Source organism: Moschus berezovskii, chromosome 5, assembly GCF_049115385.1.
Source record: "Moschus berezovskii isolate FMDL1 chromosome 5, NW_MosBer_1.0, whole genome shotgun sequence".
NCBI classification, from domain to species: Eukaryota; Metazoa; Chordata; class Mammalia; order Artiodactyla; family Moschidae; genus Moschus; species Moschus berezovskii.
This window is the reverse complement of record NC_142464.1, coordinates 54096992-54115249: the sequence shown is the minus strand read 5'-3', so window position 1 is coordinate 54115249 and position 18258 is coordinate 54096992. Positions and strand designations below refer to the sequence as shown.

General features: G+C 43.2%; 1 protein-coding gene across 7 annotated transcripts in view; it reads right to left on the bottom strand.

Annotated features, from left to right (window-relative positions):
* The window catches only part of RBPJ (recombination signal binding protein for immunoglobulin kappa J region), a 244134-nt gene that overhangs the window by 106226 nt on the left and 119650 nt on the right, over positions 1-18258 (bottom strand). For 2 of the 7 annotated variants that reach the window (XM_088836269.1, XM_055434534.2), the window contains exon 1: positions 9314-9735. The exons of 2 other annotated variants lie outside the window; for them this stretch is intronic. Coding sequence is in view for 2 of the 5 variants with exons in the window: in XM_055434536.2 (XP_055290511.1) it covers positions 10394-10452 (59 nt within the window). In the remaining 3 variants the exon portion in view is untranslated. Of the gene's footprint in view, positions 1-9313; positions 9736-10161; positions 10289-10393; positions 11206-18258 lie in introns of those variants that run through there. 3 more of the 7 variants (XM_055434536.2, XM_055434529.2, XM_055434530.2) reach the window with 3 other exon arrangements.

Here is an 18258-nt window from a genome sequence, read left to right as displayed (position 1 = left end):
TTACAGATGACATTAACTAGCCCTTAAGAAAAACTTTCACATCAGGATAGTCACTTCTCTGAAATAATTGTAGAAACAGGGTAAAATGAAATGAAACAATAAATCAACAGCACACCTAAGCTATTATATGAATTTAAATTCTAACGAAATTTTAAAAATTTAATTTTCCAACTGACAACATCGAGGACTTACAGCTAAGAAACAAAGTTTAAAGGAATAACATGCCACTAAATTCTGTATTAAAATGTACCCATCACACACTGTAGCATCGAGGAAAGCCAGAATGAAATGTGACTTATCAATAAGTATGAAATAAACATCTTTGAAAGCTGTAACTGTCTAGGGTTTTTATTTTTTTTTCAACACTATAACAGTGAAGCAACAACTCCCATTAATTCAGCACTATCCATTGAAATCAAATAATGACACTCATTAAATGGCAACCCACTCCAGTATTCTTGCCTGGAGAATCCCACGGACAGAGGAGCCTGGTAGACTACAGTCCATGGGGTCACAAAGAGTCGGACACAACTGAGCGACTTCACTTCACAAGTAAACCACCAAACCAAAACTATCCCTACTATCTTTGGAATGCTGAAATGGATTTAATTCACTTCCCTGTCATTTGGATAAGAAGAGATGATAGACAACAGATTTAATGAATTCCACAGTCAAGAGGGGCTTCCCTGGTGGCTGAGATAGTAAAGAATCTGCCTGCAATGCAGGAGACCCAGGTTCGATCCCTGGGTAGAGAAGATCCCCTGGAGAAGGAAATGGCTACCCACTCCAGTATTCTTGCCTGGACAATTCCATGAACAGAGGAGCCTGGCAGGCTACAGTCCATGGGGTCGCAGGAGTCCGAAACGACCTAGCGTCTGAGCAGTCAAGAGAGTAATATTATCTTGACATAAATACACTAGAAAAATCACTGTATGAAAATCATCAAATTTATAAACAAGCTCATCTTTCAGTAAACAATTTCAAGTTGTGGCCTCCTTCTCTTTGACAGTCTTCTTCTTTGTCTATCTCCTCTTCTGCCATTTTCTCCTCCAGAAGTTTTGGAAACAGCCAGGTGCAATTCAGTGCCACGTGGCAGAAATAAAAAGCTAAGGAGGCAAGAAGCAGAGACTGGAGTGAACCAGGGGTTAAGTGAACCCAGGCAATTCTTGCACAGGGGCAACGCGAGGAGATGTGCAGTGAGAACAAGTATGCGGCCACCTTGGTCAGTCAAAACACAGTGCAAGATAAAGAACAGGGAAACAGCAAAGGGGAAGGCTTAGAGTTGACCGTCTGTTAAGCAAACTGGCAGCAGCACTCCCAGGCCTGGGGCTGCGAGATTTGTATTCTTCATCTAAGCCCACAAAAATAGCAGGAGAAAAGTATTTTAAAAAACAAAGTGCATGTAACTTCAAAATGTAGCAGAGTGGTATAAACACAAAAGAATAAAAGACCAGCATAAATCTCTCCCCGCACCCAAAAATACCAGGAACTAGTTCAGCTCAGATACTCAATGTGTCTCAGCCATTAGCTACAGGTAAATTATTTAATCTGTGCCTGCATTTCAGTGAGTAATTACTTTAGAACATATGATTTAAAAAAGTCTTTTCCAGATCTGAAGTTTCCTGAATCTAATGGATTTAACAATTTTTGTCACACAGGGTGAGTTACTTTCTATGATATGTTATTACACAAGAAGAGGACAACATACCAGAATATAAATAAGAGGACATAGAATTGTAGTCCGTTATCTCTAAAGACCACACTTCGCCATCATCTTTAATTAAATCCAAGAAGAAACTAATTCCCAATCTTCTTTAAAACGATCCACAAATTCTTAAGAAAAAACAAGGCGTAAAAGCTAAGACTTCGCTTTAAATACACTCAGCAGTGGGAAATTTGATCACCTGTCAATTTCACTAAGCTTCACTTCAGTTTTTCACAGGACATACTCTAATGCCATTATACTTTCTGTTTTTCAACACTCTAAGTTAGGTTTCTATTTGCTATATGTTTCATATCCCACTTCAGAAAGTATAGTCCAAAACTGGCAGAGAGCTGAACATGAATAAATCCAGGGGGTCATTTTATTTACATCTATATAGAAAAACCAATCTAGCTGAACATCATATTTATTTATCACTTAAACTAAGTGCCACCTAGTGGCAAGTATTATATTTTATTAAATCCACTCCAGTCCTGTTCATCCAGCAAGTATTGTACAATCTAGCCAATAGCAGTTGTTCCACAATTATGCAACATAAGTAAAATGCTGATCCAGTTCTTATGAAGCTTGATGATAGATCAGATAAACAGATATGGACAAAGATAAAAGATAATATAGATATATTTACATACTTGCAGAAAGATGTCAAATGTTATAAAAGTATGCAAAAATATTCAGTATTTACTTAAAAGCTGGTAAAGACAGACTCTCAGTTCTATAGGTGCTCTTACACCTGTTCCCCTCACTGAGACGTTCCCATTTGTAAATACTCAGTTAGCGAGGTTTCAGCAGATCCCCTGGAGAAGGGAAAGGCTACCCACTCCACTATCCTGGCCTGGAGAATTCCATGGACTATATAGTCCATGGGGTCACAAACAGTCAGACACGACTAAGTGACTTTTACTTTCTCCAGTCAGTGGATAGATCAGGAGCTCTGGACAGAACTATATAATTTTTTGCATGAAAAATCTCCTCATATTTAAACCAAAAGTTAAATGATTTGAAAAAGTATGCTGGACACTATGGAGACAATAAAAAGTTCAGTGGTTGCCGTGATGGGATAAGGGAAGGAGAGAGAAATGGACAGGCAGGGCACAGAGGATTTTACAGGGCAATGAAACTACTCCGTATGCTACTACATGGGAGATACATTTGTAGATATATTTGTCCAAGGGCTTCCCAGGTGGCTCAGTGGTAAAGAATCTGCCTGCCAATGCAGGAGCCACAGGAGATGCAGGTTCAATCCCTGGCCTGGGAAGATCCCCTGGAGGAAGAAATAGCAATGCACTCCAGTATCCCTGTGGGATAATCCCATGGACAGAGGAGCCTGACAAGCTATAACCCATGGGGTCACAGAGTTGGATGTGACGGAGCACGTGTGCACGCAAACACACACACACACACTTGTCCAAACCTATAGAATGTACCCCAATGTACAGTGACCCCACTGTAAACTATGGATTTGGGGAGATATAACATGTCAATGTAAATTCATCAATTATAACAAATATACCGTTCTATTGGGGGATACTGACAATACAGGTGATTTGTGTGGGGGCAAGAAGTACATGAGAAATATTCCCCTCAATTTTGCTGTGAACCTAAAACTACCCTTAAAAAAAAAAGTTCCATTTAAAAAAGAAAAAAGGGAAAAAAAAGTAATTCCCTGATGGTCCAGTTGTTAGAGGACTCAGCACTTTCACTGCTGAGAAACAGGTTTGATCCCTGATGGGGGAACTAAGATCCCACAAGCCATGCAGCACAGCCAAAAAAAAAAAAGTATGCTAGAAAAATAAAGCAAGATCTTAGTGCATCAGCACTTTTCTAAGAAGAGAATATACCCCTGTTACAAAAGAAGTTATTTATAATAATAAAAAATCTGTAACACTGATTCCCTATTTTATAAGGCAACTAATATTGCAGTTATATAACACAATCTTTATCATGTAATAAAAAAAATAGTGTTTCATAAAGCAACTGCATAAACCTGTGCTTCCCTCATAACTCAGTTGGCAAAGAATCCACCTGTAACACAGGAGACCCCGGTTCTATTCCTGAGTCGGGAAAATTTGCTGGAGAAGAGATAGGCTACCAACTCCAGTATTCTTGGGCTTCCCTTGTGGCTCAGCTGGCAATGAATCCACCTGCAATGTGGGAGACCTGGGTTCAATCCCTGGGTTGAGAAGATCTCCTGGAGAAGGGAAAGGCTACCCACTCCAGTATTCTGGCCTGGAGAATTCCATGGACTGTATAGTTCATGGGGTCGCATACAGTCAGACATGACTGAGCAACTTTCACTTCAAAGTAATAAACATTTTTCCTAGTTATATAAACTTACTGAGAAAAAAATTCTTATTCATTTATAACTCTAATTAACACATACACAAAAAACATTAGGGCTAAGTTAAAAATACTGAATATAGAAAAGAAAGCAAGGGTGGGGAATTTAAAAGGGTCAGCTTGATTTTCTAGTGTATTTCATCTCACATCCAACTAGTGCAGCATTTTCACTGCAAGGCTTTTGCCACTTAGGATACGTAAGAAGCAGTCATTTCTTCTTGCTTTTGTAAACTTAAATAATTTCAATATTCCAAAAACTGTCATGAACTTATAACCTGACTGAAAAATTGTCATGCTTATCACTCTGCATTGTCTAAACACAACAAACCTACACAAACATTTATACAGGTAAGAAATTACAACCAATTATACAAAACAAGCCACAGTGCCCCCAATACTTGTTTCTTCCCCCAGTAGTAAACTGTGTTCAGGAAATGCATTACCCTTTTCACACCATTAGGATATCATGTCATTTCCTGAAGCAGAAGCAGGCCTAATGAAGCATAAACGATATCATGATGTTGTGCCAGGCCTACAGGGCATCCAGAACTGTGGGCAGGGTGTCTGAGAGATGGTAGCAATTGGACATTCAACATTCCTTCATCATTATGGCTGTCCAAGCAGAGACTAGAACAACTAGAAGCAGACCAAAAAAGTTGGGGATGACTCTGTAACAACATGCATTGTCAAGCAATAATGTACCAAATACATCTGCTCAAAATGCCAAGGAACATACTCTAAGAGCTATGGTCCTCTACACTAAATACACTGCTCCCTTCTAAAACATGACCCACAAACCACAGGTTGCAAGATAAAAAGGTTCATCTTGAATCCTGACTGCAAAAGGTTACCAAAAGAAACTGATTACTATAATTAAAGTATTTGTACACAGAACTTTACGATTTACAAATTACTTACACATAAACTGTTTTATCTGACACACATTTTACCTTACTTGATAGTCAGTGTGCCTCACAGATAAACACAACAAAAACATCATTCATTATTTTAGGGGTAGAACCTGAAGCTTGAAGAAATTATCTGTGAGTAATTTGTCTACAAAGCCTGAGTTTTCCTGAAGATTATCAACTTATTTGGTTCAAAGACATGGATCCCAAAAAAAGCAATCTACAGAGTCTTAAGGTTTAATATATGTCCCTATGCATCTAAGAAGTATTTAAAACACTTAAAAATAATGTAACCTTGTGAGAAACACTGAACAGTCAACTATACAAAAAAACAAAATGATATTTAAGCCTGTCAGTTTGTACAAACAATATACTGTTTTCTAATAATCCAAAGGAGCTTTTGCCTAAGAATTGTACTGCAGTGTTCTCAGGGGCTATGGGCTGCCTTCAGCTGAAAATATCAATTCCTTTGGGTATTTCAGCAGCTAAGTTCCTTACAGAATCAACATATTCCCTGTACACATCAAATTCTGCTTACACGAACCATGTTGTATCAAGGCTTCAAAGTCCTCCAAGTCCTTTGTCCAAAAAACTTTACTGAAGCCCCCATCATGTTCTAGACACTGTTTTGAGTGTAAGAATATATTAAGAAAAAAAAAATTGTGTTATCTGCCATCAGGTAACCAACAGTCTTTAGGTATGAAAACAATCACAATTCAGTATGACACTTCCAAGTGAATTACACCTGGTTCTTTAAGAATACATGCAGAGGCACTGAACCTAGCCTGGTGAATCCAGTTAAGAGTATCCTCAGACCCAAATCTACTAACACCAGCACTTGTCAAGCACATGGATATATTAAACTACTGACTGAGCCTAAGCAAGGAACTCCAAATTCTTAAATATGGCTGGAGAATTGAATATGAAGGGACAGAAAGGCAAACAGTCTCACTGAAGAAAAGGTAAATGAAATCATTATAGAGGACCCTACACACCATCCTAACATTTTTTTGAGCACCTGCTTTGTACCAAACATCCTAAAATGTTTTATTGCATTTACTTTTCACAGCAACCTGCTGAGCTAAAAATAATTACCTTGCAACTCATGGAGGAGGCAAGGAGAGGTGAAATCGCTTGTCAACCTTATTGAGGTTGTGGGAAAGACAAAATAGGAACCCAGTTCAGATTAAATCCTAAAAGTGAGCTCATAAACTCTGCATTCTGCTGCCTCTCTTAACGAAAGCTGCTAGGGGGAGCCATTGAAAGGTTTTTAAACTGAGGAGTGAAGTGATCAGATTCACTCCAGAAAGACTATGTGGAAGTTGGACACAGAGGGTGAGTCTACAAGCAGAAAGAGAAAACTGCAATGTCTATAGTAAGACTGGTGAGAATGATGACAGCATAAACTGTGGCAGTGAGGATGAAAGAGACAGATTCAAGAGTTTTTCAGGAGAGAAAATCATTAGCTCTTAGTGATTAAATGTAAAGGGTTAGTTTTAGAAAGAACACCTGGTTTGCAGAACTAATGGGACATGACATCATCTACCAGGAACAGAGAAGCAACAGGTTTTGTTTGTTCAATAAACATCTACAGTGTCACCCAAATGCAAAAGACTTTCCTAGGCCAAAGGTCAAGTCCGAAATTAAGGTCCTGCTTGTTGGAAAATATTGAGAGTAAATGACAAAGCGTTAAAAAAGGTATCAGGTATACTGAAAATTAGTTGTTACTATTAACATTCTGGCCTAGAGCCTAATGAAAACATTTTGTGCTACCATTTTAAAAAATTACCATGTGCGGAAAACAAATCAACAGAGGAAAAGCATCCCACAATTTTAAATGTGTTATTACATCTGAGTCTGACAGATCTTCAGCCTCTTACACAACACACACACACACACACACACACCACCTTCTAATTTGCTTTACTTATCCCTGTCCCTTTGAAAAAAAAAGAAAGTATCGATTTTACCACCCAAACTATAGCACATATTCAGGGGTTTTTCATCCCACTATCATCAGTGTGATTTCCCAAGAACTTAGTTCATAAACTTCTACGTGATTTTCTATGAAATATGACATACTTAACATCAGCTTATTTCAGTAAGAATTCCTAGAATTTTAGCCACACCTTTCATCCAAAGATGCTTTCTGCAAATCCTGAGGCACAGCAGTCCTGTGCAGATGTGGCAAGTTACTACAATTCCCATTTTACTACATAGTTAGGAAATTGGCCCAGGGGAAGCAGAGTAACTTGGAAATAATCACAAAGCCAGATGCCAAAAATAACAACTTTTAGTCAATCCATGAGAAAATACTGCCCCTAGTTGAAATAACATGAGATTTCGTATTACGAGGAAGCAAAATATAAAATAATGTTTTAAAGCCAAGTCCAAGGTTCTTAAAATACATCTTTAAAAATGACCGAATACCACAATTAAGATTTGCAAGAACTTTCAAACACCATTTCCCCCCTAATACTTTGTCCATCAAGAGTGGCAAAAATTATTTAATGAATTACAGCCAGCAAGAGTGGCTTCCTCCTCTCCCCAAATTATTTTTTATCTTAGCCACTTAAGATACTGATAGAAATCTGCTGGTATAGAACAATAGGTAAGTTTTAAACTTATTTAAAAACCGTATGTTAGAATAGTTGTGAAAATACCGAGTGAGTCTCTCATACTTTTTCCTGAAAATAAACTCTACAGACCCATCTGCAATTTGCATGCACAGTAAACTTAAAGCTTTAATAGTCAATAATCTGAATGAAAGTTTCCCAATCACAGCTCATGCTGTATGTTTCTAAATATGCTGCTGTTTGATATAATTTAATAAAGGTGCTGTTTTATTTGGTCATGAAATAAAGATCTCACACAATTTAAAAATAAAAAACACAACTTGATTTTTTGAAGTTGCTTTTATGATGTTTGTGTTCTCATTCTCATCTGCACAAGTCAGAGCAAAATACCTTCCATTAATACAAGGCATTTACACTTTGCTTACAGTCAGAAACAACAATGTGTGCTCAAGATTTCACTGTCAAAAGAATGAGTCTGCACTAGGAACAAATAAGAGAGACAAAATGATTGTTGGTGGAATCCACTCATGGAACCCAGACTGCAAATTTTCACACAAGCCACTCGTATCAATTATGAAAGGTGATTTTCAATTAATTAAAATTAAACGAATTCAAACTAATTCTAATCACGGCCTTAAAATGCTTTCCACAGCACCAATATTCCTCTACTTGTATGTCCTCTACTAGTAGCACTTCTCCTGGTTTATAAATGAAAAGACACTCCAAATGATTTTATAGATAACATACCTTCTAAAGTAACAATCAACTAGTGGGGGGGACAGTGTCCTGAACAGTATATTCAGTCTAGCAACATTGCAAAATGTAATATCTATTATTTCAGCACCAGAATACTTAGGCAACATTTAAGTACACCAGACCACCTTCCCCCAACTCCCACAGAAAACTCCCTGCTTTTAATATTTCCATAACAATAAGCACTCTGAACAAATTAAAGCTCTTTTAACACTAGAAGCCCTTTTACCTTAAAGATTATCACTTAAATATCTTTTAACTGCATTTGATGAATGCATTCCACAAGATTCTAGAAGCAGTATTCATCAACCCAAACAGCACTCTTAAGCGCTTTCCTCATTTCAACTTCAAAGATGAGGGAGAAGGGCTGTCATAAATCTAGAGGCAAAAGCACATAACTGTAAACTATCTAAAAATTAAGAAAAGGTAAAACAGTTGTATCAAATCCCCAAGCAGCAAAATTCCCTCCCTTTTTCCTTGCAAAGTAGGAGTTACTGGTAAAATAACTGAACTCTGAATTTAGAATCTTGAGTCCTGAAAATGAAATTCTCCACCCCAGCATTCACAAGTTTTTCAACACCAAAATGCACTCAACTGCTACGCACACACCAAATGAATATCCAACATGGAAACTGAAAGTATTCTCACACATCAACAGAAAAATACACCTTGCGCCTCTACAACACCCTCAGCTAATCCAGATGCAAAGCTACGACAGCCGCCCTTGGCCTAGGCCGTCAGAAACCTAGAGGCGGCGGGGGGTTGGGGAGGGGGGGTCGGCGGCAATAATCAAGAGACCAAGATCTTTTTCCAGTACTACTTTTTCCAAGCAAAACAACCAGGCGCCCAAAGAGACCGCGAAGAAAACTGCAGACACTGTAATCCCGAGAGAAAGGGGTGGTAGGGAGGTGTGCACGCAAACCCGAGAGAAAAGGGTGCCGGAGAGGAGAGACGCCGAGGAAGAAACTATGTATCCCCACGCATCTTTGAGAGCCACAAAAACAACAACAAACCGTAGAGTCTGTCTTCTCGTAGAAACACCAGATGGAGTCTCCGGGACTGAGACAGTTCAGCCGACAAACACCGTGGGTAGTAGATAAATCAACCGATGATGGGAGGTTGAAGGGGGTGCCAAGCAAATAAGCCACTGGATGGGGGAGACAAAGCCTCCGGGGGTAATCACGGACCAAGCAGAAAGGTGAGAGAGAAACGCTCGAAAGAAATAAAGCAATTTAAAAAAAAAAATAGAAATCTAGTGCCTGGGCTGTGGCAGGTCACTTAGCTACCGAATAGAGAGGGGGACAACAAAGGGGTCCGGGAGGAAGGACAGCTGAGGGGAGGAGAGGGAGAAAGGATGCGGGGCGCGACGGGTCGGACAAAGCGCCCAGGGCGGCAAAACAAAGGGCCGGGGGTAGAGAGTAGCGGGGGGCAGCGAGGAAAGACAAAGCGCACGGGACCGGGGGCACCGGCCCGGCGAGACGGCGACGACGGCCCCGAGGAACAAAGCTGCGCGGGGCTGGGAGGCAGGGCCGGCGAGCGGCGGCGCGGAAGGCGCGCGGCGGGCACGGCGCCCGCGGGCCCCGCGCTCCCGGCCGCACTCACGCCCGCACCAGCCGGCCTCGCCGCCGCCGCCGCCGCCGCCGCCGCCCGCCCTCAAGCGCCGGAGCCCGAGCCACGGCGGCGCAGAGCGGGCAGCGCACGGCCACACGCCGCCGCCGCCGCCGCGCTCGGCGCACGCGACACCGCCCCCGCGGCTCCCGGACGCCAAGCGTGCCGCGGCCCTCGAACCCGCCGCCCGCTTCGGGCTGCTGGATGCCCGCAACTTTCCCGGTTCCCTGCGCTCGGATTCCCCAAGACTTACCCTGTCACAACAGGCGCCATCTTCCACAAACTCTCGCCAAAACTCCAACCCTCGCGAGATTCCCCCGACGCCTTCCCTGGTCCCTCTCCCCCGCCCCTTCCCTTTTTCCTCACTCCTCTTTTCCACCCAGCCCCCGCGCTCCTTTTCTCCTCGCAGCAGCCGCAAAGAGCCAGACGCCTCGCGCCGCCAACAGCTTAGGGGATCCAGCTCGCTGCCTTCCCTGGAAACCTACCCAAGCGATGGAGCATGCGCAGGCGGCTCCTCCGCAGGCGAACCCTCCATCTGGTCCATGGGGAGCGCTCCGGTTATCCGGGTTTTGGGACGCGCCCTGAGGGACGTACGTGGAGACTGAGGAAAACCGGAGGGGATTACAGGGGGACGGGGAATGGAGGGGTCAGGAGGCGGAGCCCAGGGTAGAGAGGAGGGGTCCTGGGAAAATCTGCCGCGTTTCACAGGCCTAGATGAAACACCTCCTCAAATGGGTGTTTTCCAAGTGGCTTCCCGCTCACTTTAGTTCCCAGCCCTTTTCATTCATTCACACGTTCATTGGACGCCTTCTTTATGGTAATGCCAACGTTAGATACTGGAGCTACAAAGATGCCTGGAGTTCGGAGGAGTAACAAACCAGGAACTTAGTCCATTCGATCCCCTGGGTAGCCACCAGAGCTCTGTAAATGAAATACTTTTTTGAGGTTGAATTCTACTGCCTTAGCTTTCTTCTCCTTGGGTGTGAAATAAGGTCAGGCAAGGCCTCTGGCAAAGTCACCACTACTGTGTCCACCTTGCATACAGACGCCGGAGTGCTGCGAAGCTGTCTCCAGAGTTGAAAACTGTACTGTAATTGAAAGCCACCACTGCCCCAGCCAGCACATAACTCAGAGGTCGCGTAAACCTCCCCAGGACCTCATCGCAGACCCAAGACGTCTGTGAACCCGGGTGGTATATGGGAACAGACTCTGACAAGGTCCTCCCATGGGCCTGGCACAGTGGAGGACGCAGCTCGCTGCCCGAAGTGTATCTCAGGTGACCTAAACCGGGAAGCCCCCGAGCAAATTTGGCCCGTCTGGGCATACAAGAAAGGTGCAGGACTCGAACCCTACCCGTCCTGCCAACCTGCAGTACCCCTTTCTTCCCCTCCCTCCCCGCTTTGCCCTTTCAATTCCTAGAGATTCCCAGATCCAGCACTGCCTCCCGCAGGGAGCCCCAAAACCCGGAGAACTGGAATCCACAGCCCGAAACCTGCTGAAGGCTCTGCAGGATTGGCGCGGCACGCGCGAGCGGCACTGCGCATGTGCCCAATGCGGGCAGCCCGGTCTCACGCTACACCTCCTTCCCACCGCCTTCCACTACTCGATTCAGACACAACACGGGCCGTGGGAAATTTCCTAAACCTCGCGAGAACGCGCCGACTGTTGTCTATGCTTTTGCCCCAAATCTCGCGGGGCCCAGGCGGGACAGGTGTTTGTCTAGTGCAGCTCCCAGCGCCGTTCGTGCCGCGCGTGCCCGGGCGGCGGGCGGGGTGGGAAGGGAGCGGCTCGCCGAGGAGGCGGGGCTGGGGGGCGCGTGGCGGGGAACGCAGGGCGGAGGGCAGCTGGGAGGGGCCCGACGTCTCGCACATACACGCCGCGTGACGCTTTGTGGAAGGAAAGTGGGGGTGATGGAGGGGCGGATTCTAAAAGAAGGGGAAACCTGGAGATTAGAAACTCCTCCTGGTGCGGATGCTAAGAGGTCAGACTCGAGGCCAGGAGGAGCCCTAGGCCGCTCCCCCGGGAGGTTTCCTGTCGCCCTCCACGCGCCTGGTACTTTCCTAAAATGTGTTTGACGCCGCGCCCCCGGCCTCCGGGAGCTGACACCCCCAGTGTCGCGTTTGAGTCATGCCTCTGAGTCACCCAGTCTGGCCACCACTTTACTTGCTTTAAAACAAGTTTGGATTCCCTTAGCTACTCTCTGCTAGCAGTTGGTTGTTTTCTTTCTGAGGTACCCACTGGTCTTGCTTGTTAGCTAGGGGAAAAGTGCTGCTCTCTGTCCTCTGACGTTGTACACTTGTATAGATTGCGCCTCCCATTCAAGGACCCTTTTTAAAATTTTCTTCCCCCTAATCTTTTTTAGGCTTCCCTGTTGGCTCAGACGGTAAAGAATCAGCCTGCAATGCAGGAGGCCCCCGTTGGATCCCTGGGTCGGGAAATTCCCCTGGAGAAGGGACTAGCTGCCCACTACAGAGTTCTTGCCTGGAGAATTCCTTGGACAGAGGAGCCTGGAGGGCTGTAGTCCATGAGGTCGCAGAGTCTAATCTCTTTTTAGCCTTTTGAAGTAATCCCTATGTATTAGTTTCTGTTCCTTTTTTTTTTATTTTCTCCACTTATATGGCTTACTGGTTTTGCTTTCCTTCACCTTTTTATGTGTTTGTTGAAATATTCATTTCAATTTTTGGATATCGTTTTATCAGGTGCTTTAGTCACAACTCTGTTAAGTGTGTTCCTTCCTTGTGGATTATTTGTCCAGTGAATTCCTGTTTAGATTCTTCAATCAGGCACTTTTTTGAGATTGTCTTCGTGTGATTTCTGTACCAGTCTAGCCTGGCATTATCTCAGAACTGGTGTCTTGATCGTAGACCCAAAATGAAAATTTAAATTGAGTTTTTGAATTTGGGAAAAGAGTGACTCCTCTCATACAGAGTTCATATTCTGCTAGTTATACCGTGGACAAGAAATCAAGTTTTTGAATTGTTTTCAAGGTTATTAGTTGTGTGTGTGCATGCACATTTGCCTATTCCTTTGATTAAGTAGTTCACAAAGGGAAACAGAAAATTTAAGAATCTTCAATGCAGTATCTCAGTGCAAAGCTAATTTGGATTAGGCTTGCTTCAAGAGAACAGTGCCCACGGGCACACATTCCTTCAAAGGAATCAAGCCTTTATCCCAGGAAGGCATTACAGTCATGGTCTGGTCTCGTTCCGTTCCGTTCAGTCGCTCAGTCGTGTCCGACTCTTTGCGACCCCATGGACTGTAGCCTACCAGGCTTCTCCCTCCATGGGATTCTCCAGGCAAGAATACTGGAGTGGGTTGCCATTTCTGGTCTAGGTTATTCATCTGATCTGGAACCATTGCCATCTAAGAGCCCTAGCCACAGAAAGCCATGGTAACCATGGTAACTCAAATTACAACTCCCATTCACCCTAATACGTGCTCTACCTGTATTCTTTCCCTGTCCTAGTAAATGATATTCCCCCTTCCATTCAAGTCATTCTCACTTTCTTTCCTTCTCACATCCAACATTCAACCTAACAAAATCTTGCTGGCTCCACCTTCAGAATAGACTCACAGTCCAAACACATACACACCTCTATGGCAACCGGCCCAGTCTAACCCATCTCATTTCTCACCTGTTGTCCAGGAAGTCTAATAACTGGTTCTGCCTTCATCCATTTTGCCTTTTCTCAGTCTGTTCTCAGCAGACAATTCAGTGTAACTCTCTAGAACTCTCCAATGGCTTTCCTACTTTCCTGAGGCCTACTGCCCAAACCCCATACCTCGACCTCATCTCTTCCCCTTGCTCATTGAGCCCCAACCAGCATCGTTCCTTGTGTTCCTAGGATGCACCAGGCACACCCTCAACTCCTATCTTTGCTCTTTTCCCTAGATGCCTTATAGATCCTTCCTTTACTGCTTTCAGGTCTTTGCTTAAATGTCACCTTCTCAGTGATTCCTTCCATGACCACCTTTCACAAAAGTAACTCCTCTTATTCCCTGTTCCCTCTTTCTTTATTTTTACCATAGTCCTATTGTAAACTAACATACCATACATCAGATCTGTGTATTGTCTCTATTATCTGCCTACGTCCACCCCATTATAATCTTAATGTGAGCAGGGACTTTAGTCTATTTTGTTTATTGTTCATACCTCAGCCATCAGAACAATGCCTGCTGCAGGATAGATGCTAAGTAAGTATTTGCAGAATGAATAGGATGTCTTCCACTTCTATAATAGATTAGAAATTATTCTAAAGACTCACTAAGCCTTCTAGGCTTCAAAAGAATATCGAGGCTAGACCAGTAGTGAATATCCCAGTTCCATCTTGCCTGGGGAAGGCCTATAGAGCAAACATCTGTGTTAACTTTTTGCAAAAAACAATTCTTACTCTTGAGTTAGGCCAGCCGTTGTGCCTACACTTACTTGAAGTGTTTCCTTTCCTCTCCATTGTAGTTTCCCTCATAGCTCAGCCAGTAAAGAATCTGCCTGCAATGCAGGAGACCCGGGTTTAATTCCTGGGTCAGGAGGATCTCCTGGAGAAGGAAATGGCAACCCACTTCAGTATTCTTGCCTGGAGAATCCCATGGAGAGAGGAGCCTAGCAGGCTACAGTCCATGGGGTTGCAAGAGTCGGACACAACTTAGCGACTAAACCACCACCACCAGGAAAGAAAACACTATTGGCAGGATATAAAGAAACAGGCATTCTCATCGGTTACTAGTGGAGTGAAAATGGGTATGCCGTGCTAAGTCACTTCAGTCATGTCTGACTCTGTGTGACCCTGTGAACTGTAGCCCACCAGGCTCCTCTGTCCATGGGATTCTCCAGGCAAGAATACTAGAGTGGATTGCCATTCCCTTCTCCAGAGGATCTTCCCAACCCAGGGATCAAACGGACATGTCTTAGGTCTAACCTGCATTGGCAGGCGGGTTCTTTACCACTAGCAGCACCGCCTGGGAATCATAATCTTTATGATTATTTTATCAAATCTCCACCTATTAATCCTACAACTCTGTTTCTAGAAATCTGTCCTATGAATATATTCACATTTGTGAAATTACTTGTACATTTAATGTAGCATTGGTTTCCCTTGTGGCTCAGCTGGTAAAGAATCCACCTACAATGTGGGAGACCTGGGTTCGATCCCTGGGTTGAGAAGATCCCCTGGAGAAGGGAAAGGCTACCTACTCCGGTGTTCTGGCCTGGAGAATTCCATGGACTCGTCCATGGGGTTGCAGTCGGACACAACTGAGCCAATTTCACTTTCACTTTCATAGTGTAGCATTAGTGATGGTAGAGAATACCGTGACAATCTAAATGTCGATCAAGATGTGTCTTATTTATTAAAAAAAAAACCAATATATTCATAGAATCAGTATGCATTTGTTAATAAGCAGAGGGTGCTTTTTATGTACTTACGTGGAAGGATCACAAAGTTTAAAAAAACAAGGTGCAAAATAATGATAGGTAAATAACACTTATTGGCCTATATGTGTCTAAAAGGGTTCTGGAAGGATACACGAGCAACTAATAATGACTGCTTCTCTGTAAGGAACTCAACTGTTGGAGGATATAGGTGAAGAGGTGGCTTATCTTGGATCCTTTGAATTTTGTAGAAGCACGTATATACTTTTTTCAAAGTATGAAACATTTTAAAAGGGGGGAATGAAAGGGAATAAATGTGCAAGAAGAAAAAAATGATTAAAGTGTTTTCTTTTTCCCACCTGCTAGAAAATTATTTTCTAAAAGACGTGATGTATATGGTAATACCACCTCAGTAGGATTAAGAACTGCAGAACTGTCAGGACTTAATCCCAGTCATCTGGGTCCATTCAAGCAGTAAGTTCAGAGTCCCTACCACTCCATGTCAGATACCATCTTTCGTGGTTTACAAAGATGGGTAGTGCAGAGACTTCAGGGGACCCCCCCAGGTAATAAAGTACACAGACCAGTTGCAGGGTAATTTTAGGGTGGAGGCATGAGTTTAATGGCATTGGAGTACAGAGGAAGAAGCACCTAACTCTTGCCTGGTGGGCCCAGGGAAAGCTTGCAGAGATGACTTTTGAATTAAATCTTAGTGGAGTGGGAGTTCAGAAGACAGTAAAAGGAGGAAGCGTAAGAAGCACAGGAAACAGCATGTTCAGGCTCTGAGGTGTGAAAGAGCATCTTGTATTCAGGGGAACTCCAGGTGGTGCATGTAGAAGCAGGGGTGGACAACCTAGGCAGGGTAACTAGAAGGACCTGGTAAAAAGGCGGTCCTCACAAGTTGGTGGGTTCTACTCCCTAAGACTCTGAATGAGTAAATCTGTGCTGGAGCCCAGGAGTAGGTGTTTCTTTTTTTTTTTTTTAATTTTTATTGGAGGCTAATTATTTTACAATATTATATTGGTTGGTTTTGCCATACATTGACATGAATCCGCCCCAGGTGTACTTGAGTTCCCCCGCCCCGAACCCCGCTCCCTAGGTGTTTCTAAGAAGACTGGTCAGGGATTCTGATGCAAATTGTCCATGAATCAACCTTTGAGAATCTTTGTTGTAGGAACTAGACGTAATCTTTCTTCAGGAGTTTCCCATTAAAGGGAGCAATGACATATAGTTTCTTGGTTAAAAACAATAAATGAAATATTTAAATTTTAAGAATAAATTTGGGGGCTTCAGTATATATCCCCCTAGAGGAGGCATGGCAACCCACTCCAGTATTGTTGCCTGGAGAATCCCCATGTACAGAGGAACCTGGCAGGCTGCAGTCCGTGGGGTCGACTGAGCAACTAAGCACTGCACAGCACAGTACCAGTATATATCCAGTAGATACGTGACGCAAATAGTGGCAATGAGATGAGCACATTTGTGAAAGGATCATGTTTTGCTCTGGTGATTTAAACATAGCAGACATTTCAATATTGCTTTCATTCTAAGGTTAAGTTACACCAACTCATATTAATGAGACACACCAGAACACTGAAAATTTTACTAGGCAGCCCCATGATGGAGAATACTGGTTCTAGTGCCACATTGCATGGCTTCCAACTGTAGAACCTGAGACAAGCTATTTAACCTATCAATACCTCAGTTTCCTCGCCTGTAAAATAGAGAATAGCAACTAATTCATAGGGTTGTCATGAGGATTCAAAGTGTTAGTTCTGTTGAAAGCACATAGAAAGATACCTGTAACATAGTTGCTGTAGTAGTGTTCATTTTTATCACTGTTATTTTTTATTTAATAATTCATAAAATGCCTTCATCTTATGAAAATTCTTGTAAAGCATATCAAGATGTCTTTAATGCTTCAATAATCAATGTTAAAATAGCCAAACATAGAGATGATTTTATCCAGATTGATGGTAATTCTTTAACATACCCATTCAAAAATGACAATGTCATTATTATTAATTAATGTCTCAAAGATTCACATGTCCAAAAAGGTTAAGAAACCTGCTGTAGATGGCCAACAAGAGCCAACTAGAGCCTCTGAGGAGGGCTTGATGTGATCAGATTGTGGATTGTGGAGTGGCTGTGTGCCGAAGAAAATCTTCCTGATAACTCTTGTTAGAAATTGAAAGCTTTTACTTCACAGAAGTCTCTTAACTCGTGGTTTTCATTCATCCTGATGCCTCCCTTTTTAATGAAAACTCCATTGGCCACCTGATGCAAACAAAGAACTGACTCACTGGAAAAGACCCTGATGCTGGGAAAGATTGAAGGAGGGAGAAGGGGCTGACAGAGGATGAGCTGGTTGGATGGTATCACTGACTCGATGGACATGAGTTAGAGTGAACTCCGGGAGTTGGTGATGGACAGGGAGGCCTGGCGTGCTGTGATTCATGGGGTCGCAGAGAGTCGGACACGACTGAGCAACTGAACTGAACTGAACTGAACTGGACTCAGTTGTGAAAAGTGAAAGTCGCTCAGTTACGTCCGACTCTGCGACCCCATGGACTATACAATCCATGGAATTCACCAGGTAGGAATACTGGAGTGGGTAGCGTTTCTCCAGGGGATCTTCCCAACCCAGGGATCAAACCCCGGTCTCCCGCTGAGCCACAGTTACCTGTGTATAGAGAATGTATTTGAGTTTTGATTTTCTAAATGTTCCGCTTTGTTATATATCATATATTGTGGTTTTTGATTCCATGTTGAATCAGTGTTGAACAGTCATAATTAGCAAAACAGCTGGGGTAGAAAGGAAAAAAGCTTTGGACTAACTCTGTCATTGAGTCCCATCTCCACAACTAGCCAGCTAGCTAACTTTGGGCAAGCTAACCTTTCCTTTTGTGCAAATGGGGAGTGTAAAACCTATGGCTTACAACTATTTTGAAAATTATTTGAGATATTACATGAAATAACTGG